The sequence below is a fragment of the Quercus robur genome, chromosome 3 (assembly GCF_932294415.1).
Source record: "Quercus robur chromosome 3, dhQueRobu3.1, whole genome shotgun sequence".
Taxonomy (NCBI): Eukaryota; Viridiplantae; Streptophyta; class Magnoliopsida; order Fagales; family Fagaceae; genus Quercus; species Quercus robur.
The window spans coordinates 4,541,801-4,556,257 of NC_065536.1; the positions used below are offsets into that span (position 1 = coordinate 4,541,801).

At 32.5% G+C, this 14,457-nt stretch overlaps 1 protein-coding gene across 1 annotated transcript; it reads left to right on the plus strand.

Annotated features, from left to right (window-relative positions):
- The first annotated feature begins 1,127 nt into the window (after positions 1-1,127).
- LOC126720022 (uncharacterized) lies at positions 1,128-3,570 on the plus strand. Its single transcript, XM_050422504.1, has 2 exons — positions 1,128-1,221; positions 3,219-3,570. The coding sequence occupies exons 1-2, from the start codon at positions 1,133-1,135 to the stop codon at positions 3,499-3,501; spliced, it is 372 nt and encodes a 123-aa protein (XP_050278461.1). The 5' UTR covers positions 1,128-1,132; the 3' UTR covers positions 3,502-3,570.
- The last annotated feature ends 10,887 nt before the right edge of the window (positions 3,571-14,457 follow it).

Genomic DNA, 14,457 nt, shown 5'->3' on the forward strand with positions numbered 1-14,457 from the left:
GAGTGTTCAACAAACTATTTATCTGGTTTCTCAAAAAAAAAAAAAAACAAAAGGTCTATGAAAGATAGTCAATTTTATTATTGGGTTTCATTTCTTAATTAATGTGGCAAATAAAATATACATTAAAATGATATTTTAAAAAGTAAAAAATTTGAAATAAAGTCGGTGGTAATTATTAATTTTATTTAAATTAATTTTAATAACAAAAAAATTTAAGGATGAAATAGACTTGATTTTTAAATTTGGGTGACCAAAATGACATAATTAATAGTTAGGGTACTAAATTGAATTTTACAAAATAATTTGAGGATTAAATTAGTAATTTAACTTATAATTTACAATGTTTTAATAATATGGCTGCTTGTGAATCGACCACCTGTAGTGGGCTTGGCTATCCTTATCCCATATTTGGCCTAAACTCTACCGGCACACAAATCAATTGGGCCCCATGGGAATTGGCATCATCTTAAAGTTGAAGTCCATTTGGTAGTATTATTTTATTAACGTTATTTGCACTTTTTGAAAATATGTGTGGGTGAAAAAATGTGTAATATTATTTAAACACTTAAAACTGTTGCTTAACATCTTACCAATAAAACACAAAAAAAAAAAAAATATAGGATCTCTGGACGACCTTTGCATAAATGTCAATCACACATTGAGCATGTCAAAGTGTGTGAAATAATTTGAGCATGTTAAAGGGTGTGTTTGTTTAGAGGTGAAATAGGATGGATGAAAAATTTTGAAGAGAAAATAAAGAGAAATTTTTTTTTAAAGTGTGTTTGGTTAGATAGAGAGGAAGAAAAATAACAAAGCTATTGAAACACTCACGCTGTCCCATCCACGAACCCACTTAACGGAATATGTCTTCCTTCCGTTACGTTATTTACACCGTTACCCAACCTATTCCACCACCCACCAACTATAAATATGTTCCCTCATACATTTCGTCTCAAACTCTCTCTCTCTCACTCAGAGGCAAAGTTTCGAGGTCTCAAAATCTCTGCTATTTTTGAATTTTTATTATTTCCTTGAATGTTTTTGCTTAGATGTATCATATATGCACTGTGAATTTTGCTTAAATGTCTTTCCCTAATCTCCAAGTTAATTCTTCTTATTTGTAGAGAAAAATATGTATAGGTCTCAGCCACATCTTCAATGGTTGTCCCCCATCTTCTTGGTTGTGATTCTCCCACATCTTCTTGGATTCACTGTCCAACAGTAAGTTTCTTCAAAACCCTTCTCTGTTTTCTTTTTCTTTTTCTCTCTTTCTTTTGTATGAAAGAAATATTTTTGTTGAAACATGGACCAAAATACAAGATCTCTAAACTCAAAAACCACAACGGATCAAACATAAACACCCAAGTCCTAAAACAAAAGAAACAAGCTCAGCTACAAACAAAGTTCTGGTATTCCTTTGAAGCCAGATGTGATAGATGTTGCCTAGGCTAGTCTGCGATAGAGTAGATTTAAAATTTTGCATCTTCCACATTCTTATCCCCCACTGAAAACACCTTATATGCAACCATAAGGATCTCGTCAAGTACAACTCCACAACCTTCCTTCAAATTCTTCTGGTAAAGAAACATTAATAAAAAGATATAAGCTTCTCTCTCTCTCTCTCTCTCTCTCTATATATATATATATATATATAAACTTATTTATCCATATAGATACATATCTTTAATGATTACTGGGAAATCGTACGTATCCGGAAGGAATATAGCTTTAGAGTGTTGATATATTCAACAACCAATGAAATATAGGCTATTTTATCGTTGGATTTCATTTCATAGTTGATGTGACAACTGACAAATAAAATCTACATTAAAATGCTATTATAAAAAGTGTAAAATTTGGAAATCACGTATGCATTTAAGATCTGTTTGGATGCCGTTTATTTTATTGAAAATGAAAACTTATTATTAAAGGTACTATAGATAAAGGTAAAAGTTAGTTGAAATAGTACAGCGGATCTATGAATAGTATCAAAAAGTGCAGTGGGTCCATAAATAGTATAAAAAATAGGTCGAATAGTAAATAATTTTGATTTTTCATTAGTATTCAAACACATATTTAGTATACGTTTGGATAGGAATTATTTTCCTGCGTCTGGCGTTTTGCGTTTTTTTTTTTAATTTATTTTTTTATGCACGCGTTTCAGTTTTTAGGAGACAAAGTGTACTGTTTATACACTGTGTTCATCCATTATTCACGCACTGTTTACAGGACCCAAAACAACTTTATTCAGAAAGAAAATATTAAAAATGGGTCTCATGGTATTATTCATACATTTAAAAATTATTTTGTTACAGTATTTTCAGTTTTTAGTTTTCAGCAAAATAAGCTGTATCCAAACGGACCATTGGTATGAATTATTTTTGCCAACTTATTTTATTATTCAGCTTATTTTTGCTATTATTCATGAGTTCCATTACACTTTTTGATACTATTTATAGGTCTCACTGTACTATTTCAACTAACTTTTACCTTTATCTACAATACTTTCAGCAATTTTTTTTTAGTTTCAACAAGATAAACAAATCTCAAACGGACCCCAAGTTAATAATAATTTCTTCTAAAAAAAAGTCAATAGTAATTATTGTCAAAAATTTTAAAAGAAGAGATTTAAGGATGAAATAAACTTGATTTTAAAATTTTAATGATTATATTGAAAAATAATTAATAGTCCGGAATGTAAAAAACGAATTTTACTAATAGTTTGAGAAGAAAATTAGTATTTTAACCTATATTTTATAATTTTTTTTAATAATATGGCCAGTTGTGATAGAATGAATATGAGTTTATTAATTACTACCATCATATTTTCATCTGTTGATTACAATTTATTTATTCAACAACTTATGAAATATACTTAGATCTGCTCCTTAAAAATTTGTTGTGTACTTAGATCTACCCCTAGAAAATGAATTCGTCCTCTAATTAGTGTGCATGGTTAGTTTATTTTATTCATTGTGAAAAATGAGTTTCTAAAAATTTTATATCTTGTCATTCCACTTGTTCCCATGCGCCCACATCATATATATGATCAAAGATCATTTACGATGAACTCAATAGAGTTTTGGTTAAAATTTTGCTACAAAGTCTTTTTTTTTTTTTTTTTTTTTGGATGGCTAACTATCTTTTTTAATGCAGATTCCAATAAATTCTTTATTTTGCTGGTGCTTTATAGTACTAATATTGCTCTTGTTTTTAAGATCTTTAGCTCGGCCTCTAAATCCAAAAATGGTGGTGGAGGGGAGGAAGAAGCAATCCTTATCCAGTTCAACTTTTGCGGCATTGCTCAAAGACCGATATGTACACAATAATGGAGAAATTCCAGGAGGTCCACCTGTCCTGTATTCCCCTCCTCAAATTGGAAACCATGACATGAGTGCTGGTCCGAAGGTACATGGTGGTGAATATGGTCCAATGAATAAAGGTCGAGTCCCACCATCAGCTCCTAATCCAACCACCCTTGATGCAATTGGCAACCCCTGATGAGATGAGTAGCGGTGAAGAAAACTTGTTGCTGTAATGCTGTTTCTCTAGAACAATTCTCTGCTCAATATGCGCTTTTGATTAATAAAAAAAATTCAAAAACACCTATGTATGTATATGCTTTTGCTAGCTTTAGCCGTAAAACAGTGAGAATATCAGAATAACACTAAACAGCTTTTGGTGTGACTGCTGTCCTTGACATTGGGTTATTATGCACTTTGTACTAAGTTTTCTTTCTACTTAAATCATCTTGATTGAATTTTATAAACTAAAGTCTCAAATATAATGAATAACAACTACTGAAAAATTTGACAGATTGTTGAAGTGACTTGAAGGAATATATAGTTTACAAATGACATGACTCATGAGACCAATTTAAGACCTCCAAAGGCGCCTCAGGAGCTAGCTACTCATCTCTTCAATCTCCTCACCCAAGATCCAACACATCTAAATTCAATATCAGCCTTCATTCAATTTCAATTAAACAGATTTGGTATTAAAATTGTTTTTTTTTTTTTTTTTTTTTCTATCATATCACAAGTTTTTTCCCCTTTCTTTCGCGGATTAAATGGATTGTGATTTTGAAAAAAATTCTTTAACTAGACACAAACGCCTAGAGGCTAGGATCACATATGATTCTTAAAATTGGAAACAGCGGATACAAAGTGCCGCTATAGCCCAAATAGACCTATAGCGGCATTTTTAGGATCCATTGCGATATTTTGCAAGCACTGCTATAGCTCTCGTATTTTGTCAATTGTGATTTGTCAATTTTTTTTTTTGTTTTTTGGTGAGTGCGTGTATTATACGTGTGATAGTTTGTGTGATGATATTTTTCCTTTTAAAATAAAATAAAAATAAAACGTGAGTGCGTACGCCGTACGCATAAATCAGATTAATTAATTACAAGGAAGACAAAATACTAGCTTGTTAGGTGTATTGTGTCTGACTCTGTCCTAGATGCCATAGTGCATGTACAAGAGCGTCAACTGGTGTGAAAACAATATACTCATGCAAATGCGAGAGCGAGAGTAAAAGGTGGCGGCTGAGCGTCAACAGGTTTAACAACATAATACTCATGCAGATGAGAGAGAGAGAGAGAGAGAGAGAGAGAGAGAGAGGTGGTGGGTGCTTGAACTGTTCTTTGAATAATCACGTTAACACAAAAAGGAGGGTTTTAGTGACATGTTTTTAAGGCATATATTAATTAATTATTTTAAAAAGAAATTTATTAAAAATTGAAAAATTTGTTAAAAAAGTTTGAAAATTTTTTCGCTTCTCAATAAAAATTTTCTTAAAATGAATGGTTAAGAACATACTTTAATCGGACCAAAAAATAAAAATAAAGAGCGAAAATAATGAATGAGTGTGCACACGTCCAGAATCACCTAAGATCAATCTTTTTACCAAACCTTATCTTCAGACTATTCATCCCTAGAAGACAAGATAGGATTCTAAAACCAAAAATGGTCGGCAAAATCGAGCTCGATGCTAGGACCAACTCCAAACAAAAAGTGCAAAATATTCCTTTAGCAGCGTACTAAAAACATTCCTTGCTTGGTACGGAAAGATCAGTTGGACCGCAGCTCATGGCTCCTAAAAGAGGAACATTTAGGTTGCGTCTAGATGGATGAGAGGATTTGGATTTAGATATTTAAACTAATTGGCTTAAAATGGCTTAATTTTAAATTTATTTATCTAAAAATTTCTTGCTTGGGTTCATTTTATATGTTGAATGATTTGAAATTCAGATTTTAAAATCTCTTGTTGGGATATATACTTGGATTTGGATCAATAGATTAATGTTTTTTCAATGGTTTTTTGCACAACTTTTGCATTTGATCTAATTGAACAAGTGGTTCCAACTACTAATGATCCAACACACTTTGAAATTTTAAAGATGGACGTTCTTGGATTTTCTAGCTTTTGTGAACCAATTTTTTTATGCCACAAATAGACAAGCTGATGATTGCATATCTTCCAACATAGCGTACTAAAAAAGCTAATTGGGGTCCAAAGGGAATCTTTATGTGCACATTGGTCTATTATATGAGATCGAGAGAGAGAGAGAGAGAAGTACAAAACCTTTACAGTATTTTTTTGGAAAAAATTATTCACGCACACATACATAAAAAGTAACACTAGGCAATTCTATAAATCAGCACATGGCATAGGTTTTGCGCACTAAATATCATGTACTTATGCCAAAGAAAAAAATTCAATAAATCATATATGATATATGCATGATAGCTTATACACATGTACAACACCCTCTTTTAAACAATGTAAAACAACTCATTTTTTAGAAAAATTTGTGATATAATTTTGTGTTAGAATTTCATTCCATTTTCCTTAGATATATAATTCTTAAGTTCCTCTCTTAAAATTCTGTTATGTTGTAAACACAAAATCTCAAGTTTAAAAATTAAACAATTGAATATATTTCACAAGTGTAAATTTGTATTGATGATTTGTAGGTACAATTCTCTATTTTTAGATTCTAATACAATAGAATAATTATCTGATTTGATCTCCTTATTGGAAAAGTCATCAATTCTAGTATTGAGTCGAGGTAGTCTTGACTTGAACACAAGATGTCCTCCACTTGAATTGGAAAGTGGATTGAAAGGTCTTTAGAATGAAATTGCGATGAATCTCTAGCTGTGCGCTTGTTAAATATTTCTTGTTTTTCGCATTTTTTTTTCTTTGAATGTTCTTGATCTTTGAAGATTTGTGGTGGAAGTTCTTCGGGGTTTTAGAGCTTAAATCTGATGAAGCTTTGATGGATCAAAGTCTTTGAAGTTTCTGGAGGCTTTGAACCTTGATTCCATTAGAACTTTGAGACTTAGAAGAATAATTTGGATAAATGTTCTTTGAATTTTTTTCGTCTTCGAAGATTTGCAGTGAAAGTTCTTTAGGGCTTTGGAGGCTTGGATCCAAAGAGCTTCATTAACTTGTAGTCTCTTGGTGTTTATAGAGGCTTTTGAACTTGATTCCAATGAACTTTGAGATCTAGAAGAATGACTTCGATGAATTTTCTTTTAATATTCTTCCTCTTCAAAGGTGAAGTTCTTGAAGCTCTTAGGGGCCTTAGAGCTTGATCCCGACAAAGTTTCGTGACTTTTGAATATTTCTGAATCCCCCTTCATAAGACTAAGGAAGGCCTCTATTTATAGGAGTCTTGGGGAGGTATGATCACACATGATTGGCTATGAGCACTAACACATGTGTTGGAAAAACATGGTTTGTATCTTGTAGTGGGCCTTTTGTGGTTAAAGTGGGCTAGGTTGCCTCCTGCGATACTGGACCCAAGTATTCTGCGGTACTGGGTCCAACTACAACTCAATTTGATCCGGCTTGTACGCAAACTATGCCTCGTTTGCCAGGAGCACGCTTACGGCGGGCAGAATTGTTTTAGATGGGTTGCGGCAGGCAGAGATGATAATAACAAGATAAAATAAAGTACTTGGAGATCTTTATTAAGCTAAACAGATAATTCCTACTTAAGAAAAGATAATCACAGTTTAATAACAATTTTTTAATAAGAAAAGTAAGGGAAACAAGTGGGTAGTATATGAGTTGATTGAGAGAGGAAAATAAATCAGATTAAATCTGATCCGCAGGACCAAAATCAGAGAGGGAAGAACGCCTCTTCTCAAAGTGAATAATCTATCAAGGAGATCCTGTCGTGGAAATTAATCGCTTTGAGGGAAACGGACCTGAATGGTTGGTACACAAGAACACCCTTTGTTTCCGGCAGAGAGCAAGATTTTGAGAGGGAGAGAAGGAATCAACCTATTGGTACATGCCTGTCATTCTAACTTTCTATCTTTTTTCTTTCCTTCTCTTCTAATATTCCCATTTCTTATCTTTTTTTCTTTCTACTTATTTTTCTTAATACTTGTTTTCTATTTCCTAGTTTTCAAATTTCTAATGTCGTGGTGCTTGTTGTTCTTTTTTCTGTACACAGCAAGGGCCTCTTTATAGTGCCTGTCATGACTGGATTTTACTATTTTAGCCCTTAACCACCTTTGTCTATTTTGAGTGTATCTTCCGACCATCATTAGTCTGTCTATGTGCCACTCCCCATTGCCAGACAAAAGAAAGTTATTTTGTTTGTTTGTCTGTTATGGCACAATTTCCTACTATGGTGTGGGTGCCTTCTTTCTCCCTATCCCTCATGGCATGCACCTAGTGGTTCAAGCTTAACTTTGCTCTTTTGGGTGGTATGTCATCCCAGTAGGACACTTCCCCTAAAAGAGCCCTAGCAGGAACCTCAAAATAGGTTTTCCCCTCTCTCCACCTTCAAACCATGGCTTCTTACCTCTGATCCATGATCTCATTGTGTCCTGTATTGGCTGGGTACAGGCTGGTGAGGTTTGGGCCTTGCGCGTGTCTCTCTTCCATATATGTCCAAAATCTGCTTGTTGCTCATGTGTTTACCGTGATTGGATTGCACAGTCTGCCATCCATTTTTTACAATGTTTTAGTTTCCCTTTCCTTTATGGCTTGCCCTATTCAGGGGCTGGGCCTTGCTTGGCAGTGAGTTTTGCTTTTCTTCAGTCCACCCTTTTTCCCGCTACCCTCTCCTACCATACCACTCTATCATTCCTGCTGCGAAATTGTTTTGCCTCAATCTGGCTAGGCCTCTTTGGGCTTGCCATTTATTCTTCTCCGAATGGCCTAGTACGACCATTGGTTCTTTTATTATATCACTAGCAGGCTCCTGTGTCCCATTTGTTTTCCCTTAGCCGTCCCGGGCCCGTTTGCTTCCCTTGGGTTTCCTCGGCCCTTTTCTTAACTTTGCATTACCATGGGCTTTTACTGAATTCTTTGAGCTTCCCCGGCCCAATTACATTATCACTCATCCTTGGGGTTCATGGGCTTGCCATCAACCCCTTACTTTCTTTGCTTTCATTACTTTGGGCCTGCCGTGGCCCATTCTCACTTTTCCACATCATATACTGCCTATGGTTTACTTTTTCTCTCTTTTCGGGCTCCTTTAAGCCCATTTACCTCCTCAAGGCCCATTTATTTATCTCATAGGCCTGTGATCCATTATTCCTACTGCTTGGGCTTAATGGGTTTTCTATCCATTTACCAACTCTTTTCTGTCCGTGTTGTTGGGCTTCTCCCTTCCACTTGGGCTTTCAAAATGGCCATCAACATATCTCATACAAAACATACGCAGAGGAAAATTAATGGGTCTACTTCATTCACAATTGATAACATGTACTATATAAATTTCAAAATTTAATAACAAGAGAGCGTACCTTAGTGTGGTGAAATTCAAAACCAAAGATTAGAAGTACTTAGGAACACTTTTAATCTTCACTCCAATTCCACTAATGCCCAAGAAGTGTGGTCTCTCAATCAGTTCAATGGAGAAATAAGATAGTGGGTTACACTCACATACACACCATTTTAAACTCGTGTTACAAATTTTTGTATGTTTCTCTTCTTATACATAACTGATTATCTAATTAGGCTAGCCTTTTAGACTATTCCAATTGGGCTTTAGTATGTGACTTGGAGTGGGACCAAAATGGACAAATAACACACTAGCTCCAATGGGTTTTGGGTCTTTCTATCAACTCTTGACAAGCCCAAAATTACCATTAACAATATTTAATACTACTATATAAATATAGTTGCACTCTAGACCTTATTTATAAATTATATCCTAAGACTTTATTATACCTTCAACCCCTTCATAAAATATTCGTAGTAATACAAAGTCATGAATGTTGACTGTCACTTTGAAGATTACTACATCTTGATCCTTAAGTACTCGGTTTAATCTTTTAAGTTATTCATCACATATTTATGAAATCCAATTTCATAAATATATACTTTAGTAACTCCTTACTAAAGTGGTTAGGCCTAACACTTTGAATAGCCAAACCTATTAAATTTATCTCAAAGGAATATTTTATATCTCCGTTAAGAGATTATAAATTCCATCTTAAGAATATATGTTCCCTTAACACTAAATGTCACTGCCCAACATACTGAGGTTTTGATCGTGACTTTAGATCTCACTCCTGATATGTCAAAGCAACCTACACTTCATGGTCAGGTTCATTATTCTCTCAGGATTAAGAGTTGATTTAAATAGAAGTCGTAGCTAACCCAATAAGAGATTACCCAATATTACATTCCTACTAATAAGAGATAGACCAAGAGCAATTAATTTTTCCTAACAAAAGCTTTATATATATTTTCAATGACTAAGGAGATGACCCAGTAAGGCTTTTCTTCATTCTCTTTCAAGGGTTCAGAACATTTGCAGCATCCCCTTCCAGAATATTGTTTGACAAGTTTGATAATTTGATTAGGCAAAACTGACAGCCTAAATTTCAAGTTTGAGAAGGCCCAATTTAAAGTAATGTGGGCAGACGAACTTTTCGAGGCCCAATTCAAATCGGGAGAACTGAAAGTTGCATGGCATGTACTTAAGTTGAGAGGTGAAAAGAAGAAAATCACAGGCGCAACTACAAAACCAAATACCAAAGAAAGGACAAAAGAGAAATGGTACCTGTTAAAAAGATTCCATATCCATTAACCTATACTCAAAATCATCTACCTTGCTAGGTAGATGATTTTGAGTATAGGTCAATCGAAGTTTATGGCTATAGCCATAAACTTCTGTCGCATTGTCTTATAGTATTATATTAATCCAAGTGGATTGAGTCATGGGATGGAACTTCCAATAATGACACAATTGAGCAACACGCAAAGATGGACACGTAACTTCGAAGGGTATTTTAGTGAACCGACACATCCAGATTCGCTCAGCGGCCAGGGTTTTGTCGCAGCTCTCTCAGTCTCCCATATTAGGCTCGATCTCTCTCTGCCTTTTAACCGATCTGTTTTTCTTTATGTTTTAACGTTAATAGGTTAAGATATTATTTTCTTTTCTTTAAAAAATAATTATTTGGATGGTTTAGATTGTTAATATTGTTGTTGTTGTTCCATATCTGTGAAGTATCTATCGAAAGCCTTCGGCTTGAGCTTCTAAAAGACTAAAACTGTAGCTATATACCATTTTTTTTTTTTGTTAGATTGCTTCTAGATCTGATTATAAAAATCATTCAAATATTTTGGTTTTGGTCTCTTATTTTAGCTGGGATTTTGGTGTTTTAATTATTATGGTATACGTATTTTGGTATGAACTTTGTTTGGTTTTTCGGTATCGCTTATAATTATGTTTGATTGTTTTGTTTTGGGTCAAGTTTGTACTTGATAATTTTTTAAAAAAAAATTACTTTTGAATTTTGCTTCAAATTTTATAATTTGTGAACATAATAAGATATTATAATTTTGTACCATGAGATATTATCTGATATATTGATTTATGTGTTTCTGTGTTTTAATGGAAATATATTTTGAGACACTCGGTTTTGATAATTCATCAAAAGTTATTATATGAATATATTTTTTTTCATTCCTAAACTTTTTATGGGAAAAGGTTTTATCTTAGCTTTTTTTTTTCTTTTTTTTTTGTGTAAATAATACAACTTTTAACTTTTCTAGAAACAATATTTCTCAAAAAAAAAAACTTTTCTGAAAATAATATTAGTTAATGATAATATAAAAGAAAAAATAACCTAAGAAAAAAACGGATTGCCATAAGATATAATTTATTATGCAATACCACACTGACTGTTTGCAGGTTGGAATTATGGATGCAATTGAACTATGCATTAGAATAAAGGTAATTCCCTAATATGATTAGTGGTGGCAATGGATTTTTTTTTTGGATAAACAGTTGACTTAACTATGTTGCAATCTTTTTTTAACAATAAAGCCAATAAATGCCCAACAATTACTGTGTCTTGGGGATCCGAAGACCCCATAAACTAGCTTGGCTTGACTGACTTTTTACGTGGAAAGATCTAGTACCATAAAATTTTTACAACTTCTTTTCCAAAACTTCACTCTCTGTCACGTCTGAGTTACTTCAAAGTTGACTGAAGAACATGGGTCCTAGCTGACTCTGAAAGGCAAGGCAAGACTTTTTAATGTAATCATGCTCAGGCAGGGCCGGCTCAATGAATTTGGGGGTCTTAGGCGAATACTTTAAATGAGATCTTTTATTTAATTTAATTATAAATTTATATATTTTTTTCAATTAAAATTTATTTTTCTTGCTTTTTGAGAGGCAAAATTACTAATTAAATTTAATTTAATTTAATAATGTTTGAACATTATCATGACTACATTCGTTATTATCATTTTGTTGTATATTTTTATTATCTTCCAACTCTTTTTTATGAATTTCTTGTTCATTTATGAAACCTTCACTCAAATTTTCTACAAAATTTTGTTTTTTACTAGTAATAAATTTGTCCATAGCTCCTTTTTGAGATTCAATTAATTCTTCTCTTTGTCTTTTTTTTTTTAGTTTTTCATATCCAGATGGATATTTTCTAGTAGACATTTGTAATTAAAAAATATTTATGAATAAATGAAACACAATCTATAATAAAAAAAAACAATTTAACTAGAATAATATAAATTTAATGTATAAAACAATAGAACCTGGTTTATCAAAAGCACAATTGCAGCTCTACTTAATATGATCACTTTACAATTTAAACCTGCACAAAAAAAAAAAAAATTAATATTAATACAAAGTAAATTATTCTTAATTTATAATTTTGTTATCACTTATCAATACTCTTTTTTTTTGTGTAGCATTAAACCTTTTTTTTAGCAAAAGATTGAATCTACTAAGACCAACCCACTAACAAAATGTGTAAGACCCAACTTGATCCACACTAAAACTAAGACAAGCCTAGAGCCCACTATCCCTCATGGTTCCATCCCACTAAATCTGATTTCTTTAAAAAAAAAAAAAAAAAAAAAAAAAAAAACGTGTAAAGCCAAAAAGAAGAATAAAACAAAACGTGTAAAGCCAAAAGCTAAAGCAAAACAATACTTTACATCTTTAAGGGGTCATCTGGACCATTCCATAGACAGCTAGGCTTCTAGAGAAATCTGTAGCAAAAAAGAAAGAGCAAAAACCCAACAGCTCCTCTTCCCCAAAAAAAAAAAAAACTCAGACACCCATCAGCTGAAGAAGATCTAAAGCCAAAAAGAAAGAGCAAAAACCCAGCCGCTCCTCTTCAAAAAAAAAAAAAAAAAAAAAACTCAGACACCCATCAGCTGAAGAAGATCTAAAGCCAAAAAGAAAGAGTAAAACCCAGCAGCTCCTCTTCAAAAAAAAAAAAAAAAAAAACTTAGACACCCAGCAGCTGAAGTAGACGAAAGAGGCAAAGGAAGAGAAAGCAGAAAAGAACCTGAAATGAAGCTCTGTGAACACACCAAGTCTAGTGCTAACACCGATTGATGAGTAAGTTAACTAAAAACAGTGTTTTTTTTTTAGAATCAAGATGGAGAGAGAGTCAGAGAGTGAGAGTTTTTTTTTTCTTCTTTCTTTTTTCTGCCTTTTCCTATCTGTTTCTTCTTTCTGCGGTTTTGCCTATAAGCTAAAGATTTCTGCCTTTTGCAATCTTTTCTTCTGCAAGCAAAAGATTTGGGGATGGGAATAGTGTCACTTCAGTGTGAGAAATGGCCCTTTTTTTATTTTTTTTTTCAGATGATGGGAATTGGGATTAGCTTTAATGTCAGTTCAGTGTGAGAAACGACTATTGGGATTAGCCTTCACATCAGTTCACAGGCCTCTTCTTTTTTTTTCTTTTTTTTTTTTTTTATTTTTATTTTTTTTTTTATGGGAGTTGGGATTAGCCTTCAATCTTCACGGGCTCCTTTTTTTTTTTTTTTTTTTTTTTTTTTTTTTGCATTCGGCTTAGGTTCAAAGTGAGAAATGGGGCCATTTAAAAAAAAAAATGAGAAATTAATATTATATAATATATTATATTACTATTTGGGGGCCCTCTTAGAAGTTGGGGCCTTAGGCGGTTGCCTTAATCGCCTATAGCTTCAGCCGGCCCTGTGCTCAGGACCCACTTAATTATGAAAATGAATCAATATAATTCCTTATTGAAACCGATAACATCGGCAGTATCAATTTAATTCCTAATTTATACCGACAACATGCGATTCGCCATGTCAGCAAAAAAGTGGATAAATAGGGATTGGGATTTGGGAGCAAAACTTAAGATATTATGTGTATGTTTATTTTTATTACTATTTATGAGTTTTATTGTATTTTTTGATATTATTTATGGATTTTATGTTACTATTTTAACTCACTTTTATCTTAATCTACAGTACTTTCAGTAAAAAAATTTCAATTTCAGTAAAATAAGTAGATCTCAAACAAATCCTATATGTGATGCAATCGATGTAATGGCTAAGATTTAAAGTTGTAAAAAATAACTTTAAATTTTAACAATTGGTAATAAAAATGTAAAAAAGAAAAGTAGTAAAAAAAAATTATGAGAGAGAAGGTGCACACCGAAATCCAAATAGACAAAATAAATAAACAAAATTATTTATTATATTTTTAAAAAATGAATACTAAATTGGATCTTGCTAACATGAGAGCAATAGCTCTTAAAAGCGAAACAGTTTAGCTCAATATCACTGGGTTCTTATTTTTTTATTAAGATAAGAGTTAGATGTAGGAGATTATGCTTATCATTTTTTTTTTTTTTTTTTTGGAATTAGAGCACGAGCACAAAATCACTAACTCTTATAATACTTTTTTTTAAATAAAAATAAATTAAAGAAAAAAAACGATACTCTAGAAAAAATTGGATAAGATTCCTGTTTGAATAAATAAATGTTGTCATAAAGTCAATAAGCACATTTGAAATCAATAATTTACCAAAAGCATATTTGCAGTCAATAAAGGCCTCGTTTGTTATAATTGTTTAAATAACAATTTTCAGTATTTAAATAATATTACATGTATTTTCACACACTTTTTTACTCATACGTATTTTCAAAAAATACAAATAAAGTTACTAAAAATCTCTTACCAAA

Bases quoted from the DNA above. Each gene is read 5' to 3' on its own strand.
- LOC126720022 (XM_050422504.1), top strand. From the start codon at position 1,133: ATGTATAGGTCTCAGCCACATCTTCAATGGTTGTCCCCCATCTTCTTG. The intron at 1,222-3,218 runs GTAAGTTTCTTC...CTTGTTTTTAAG, and splicing joins CTTGGATTCACTGTCCAACA to ATCTTTAGCTCGGCCTCTAA.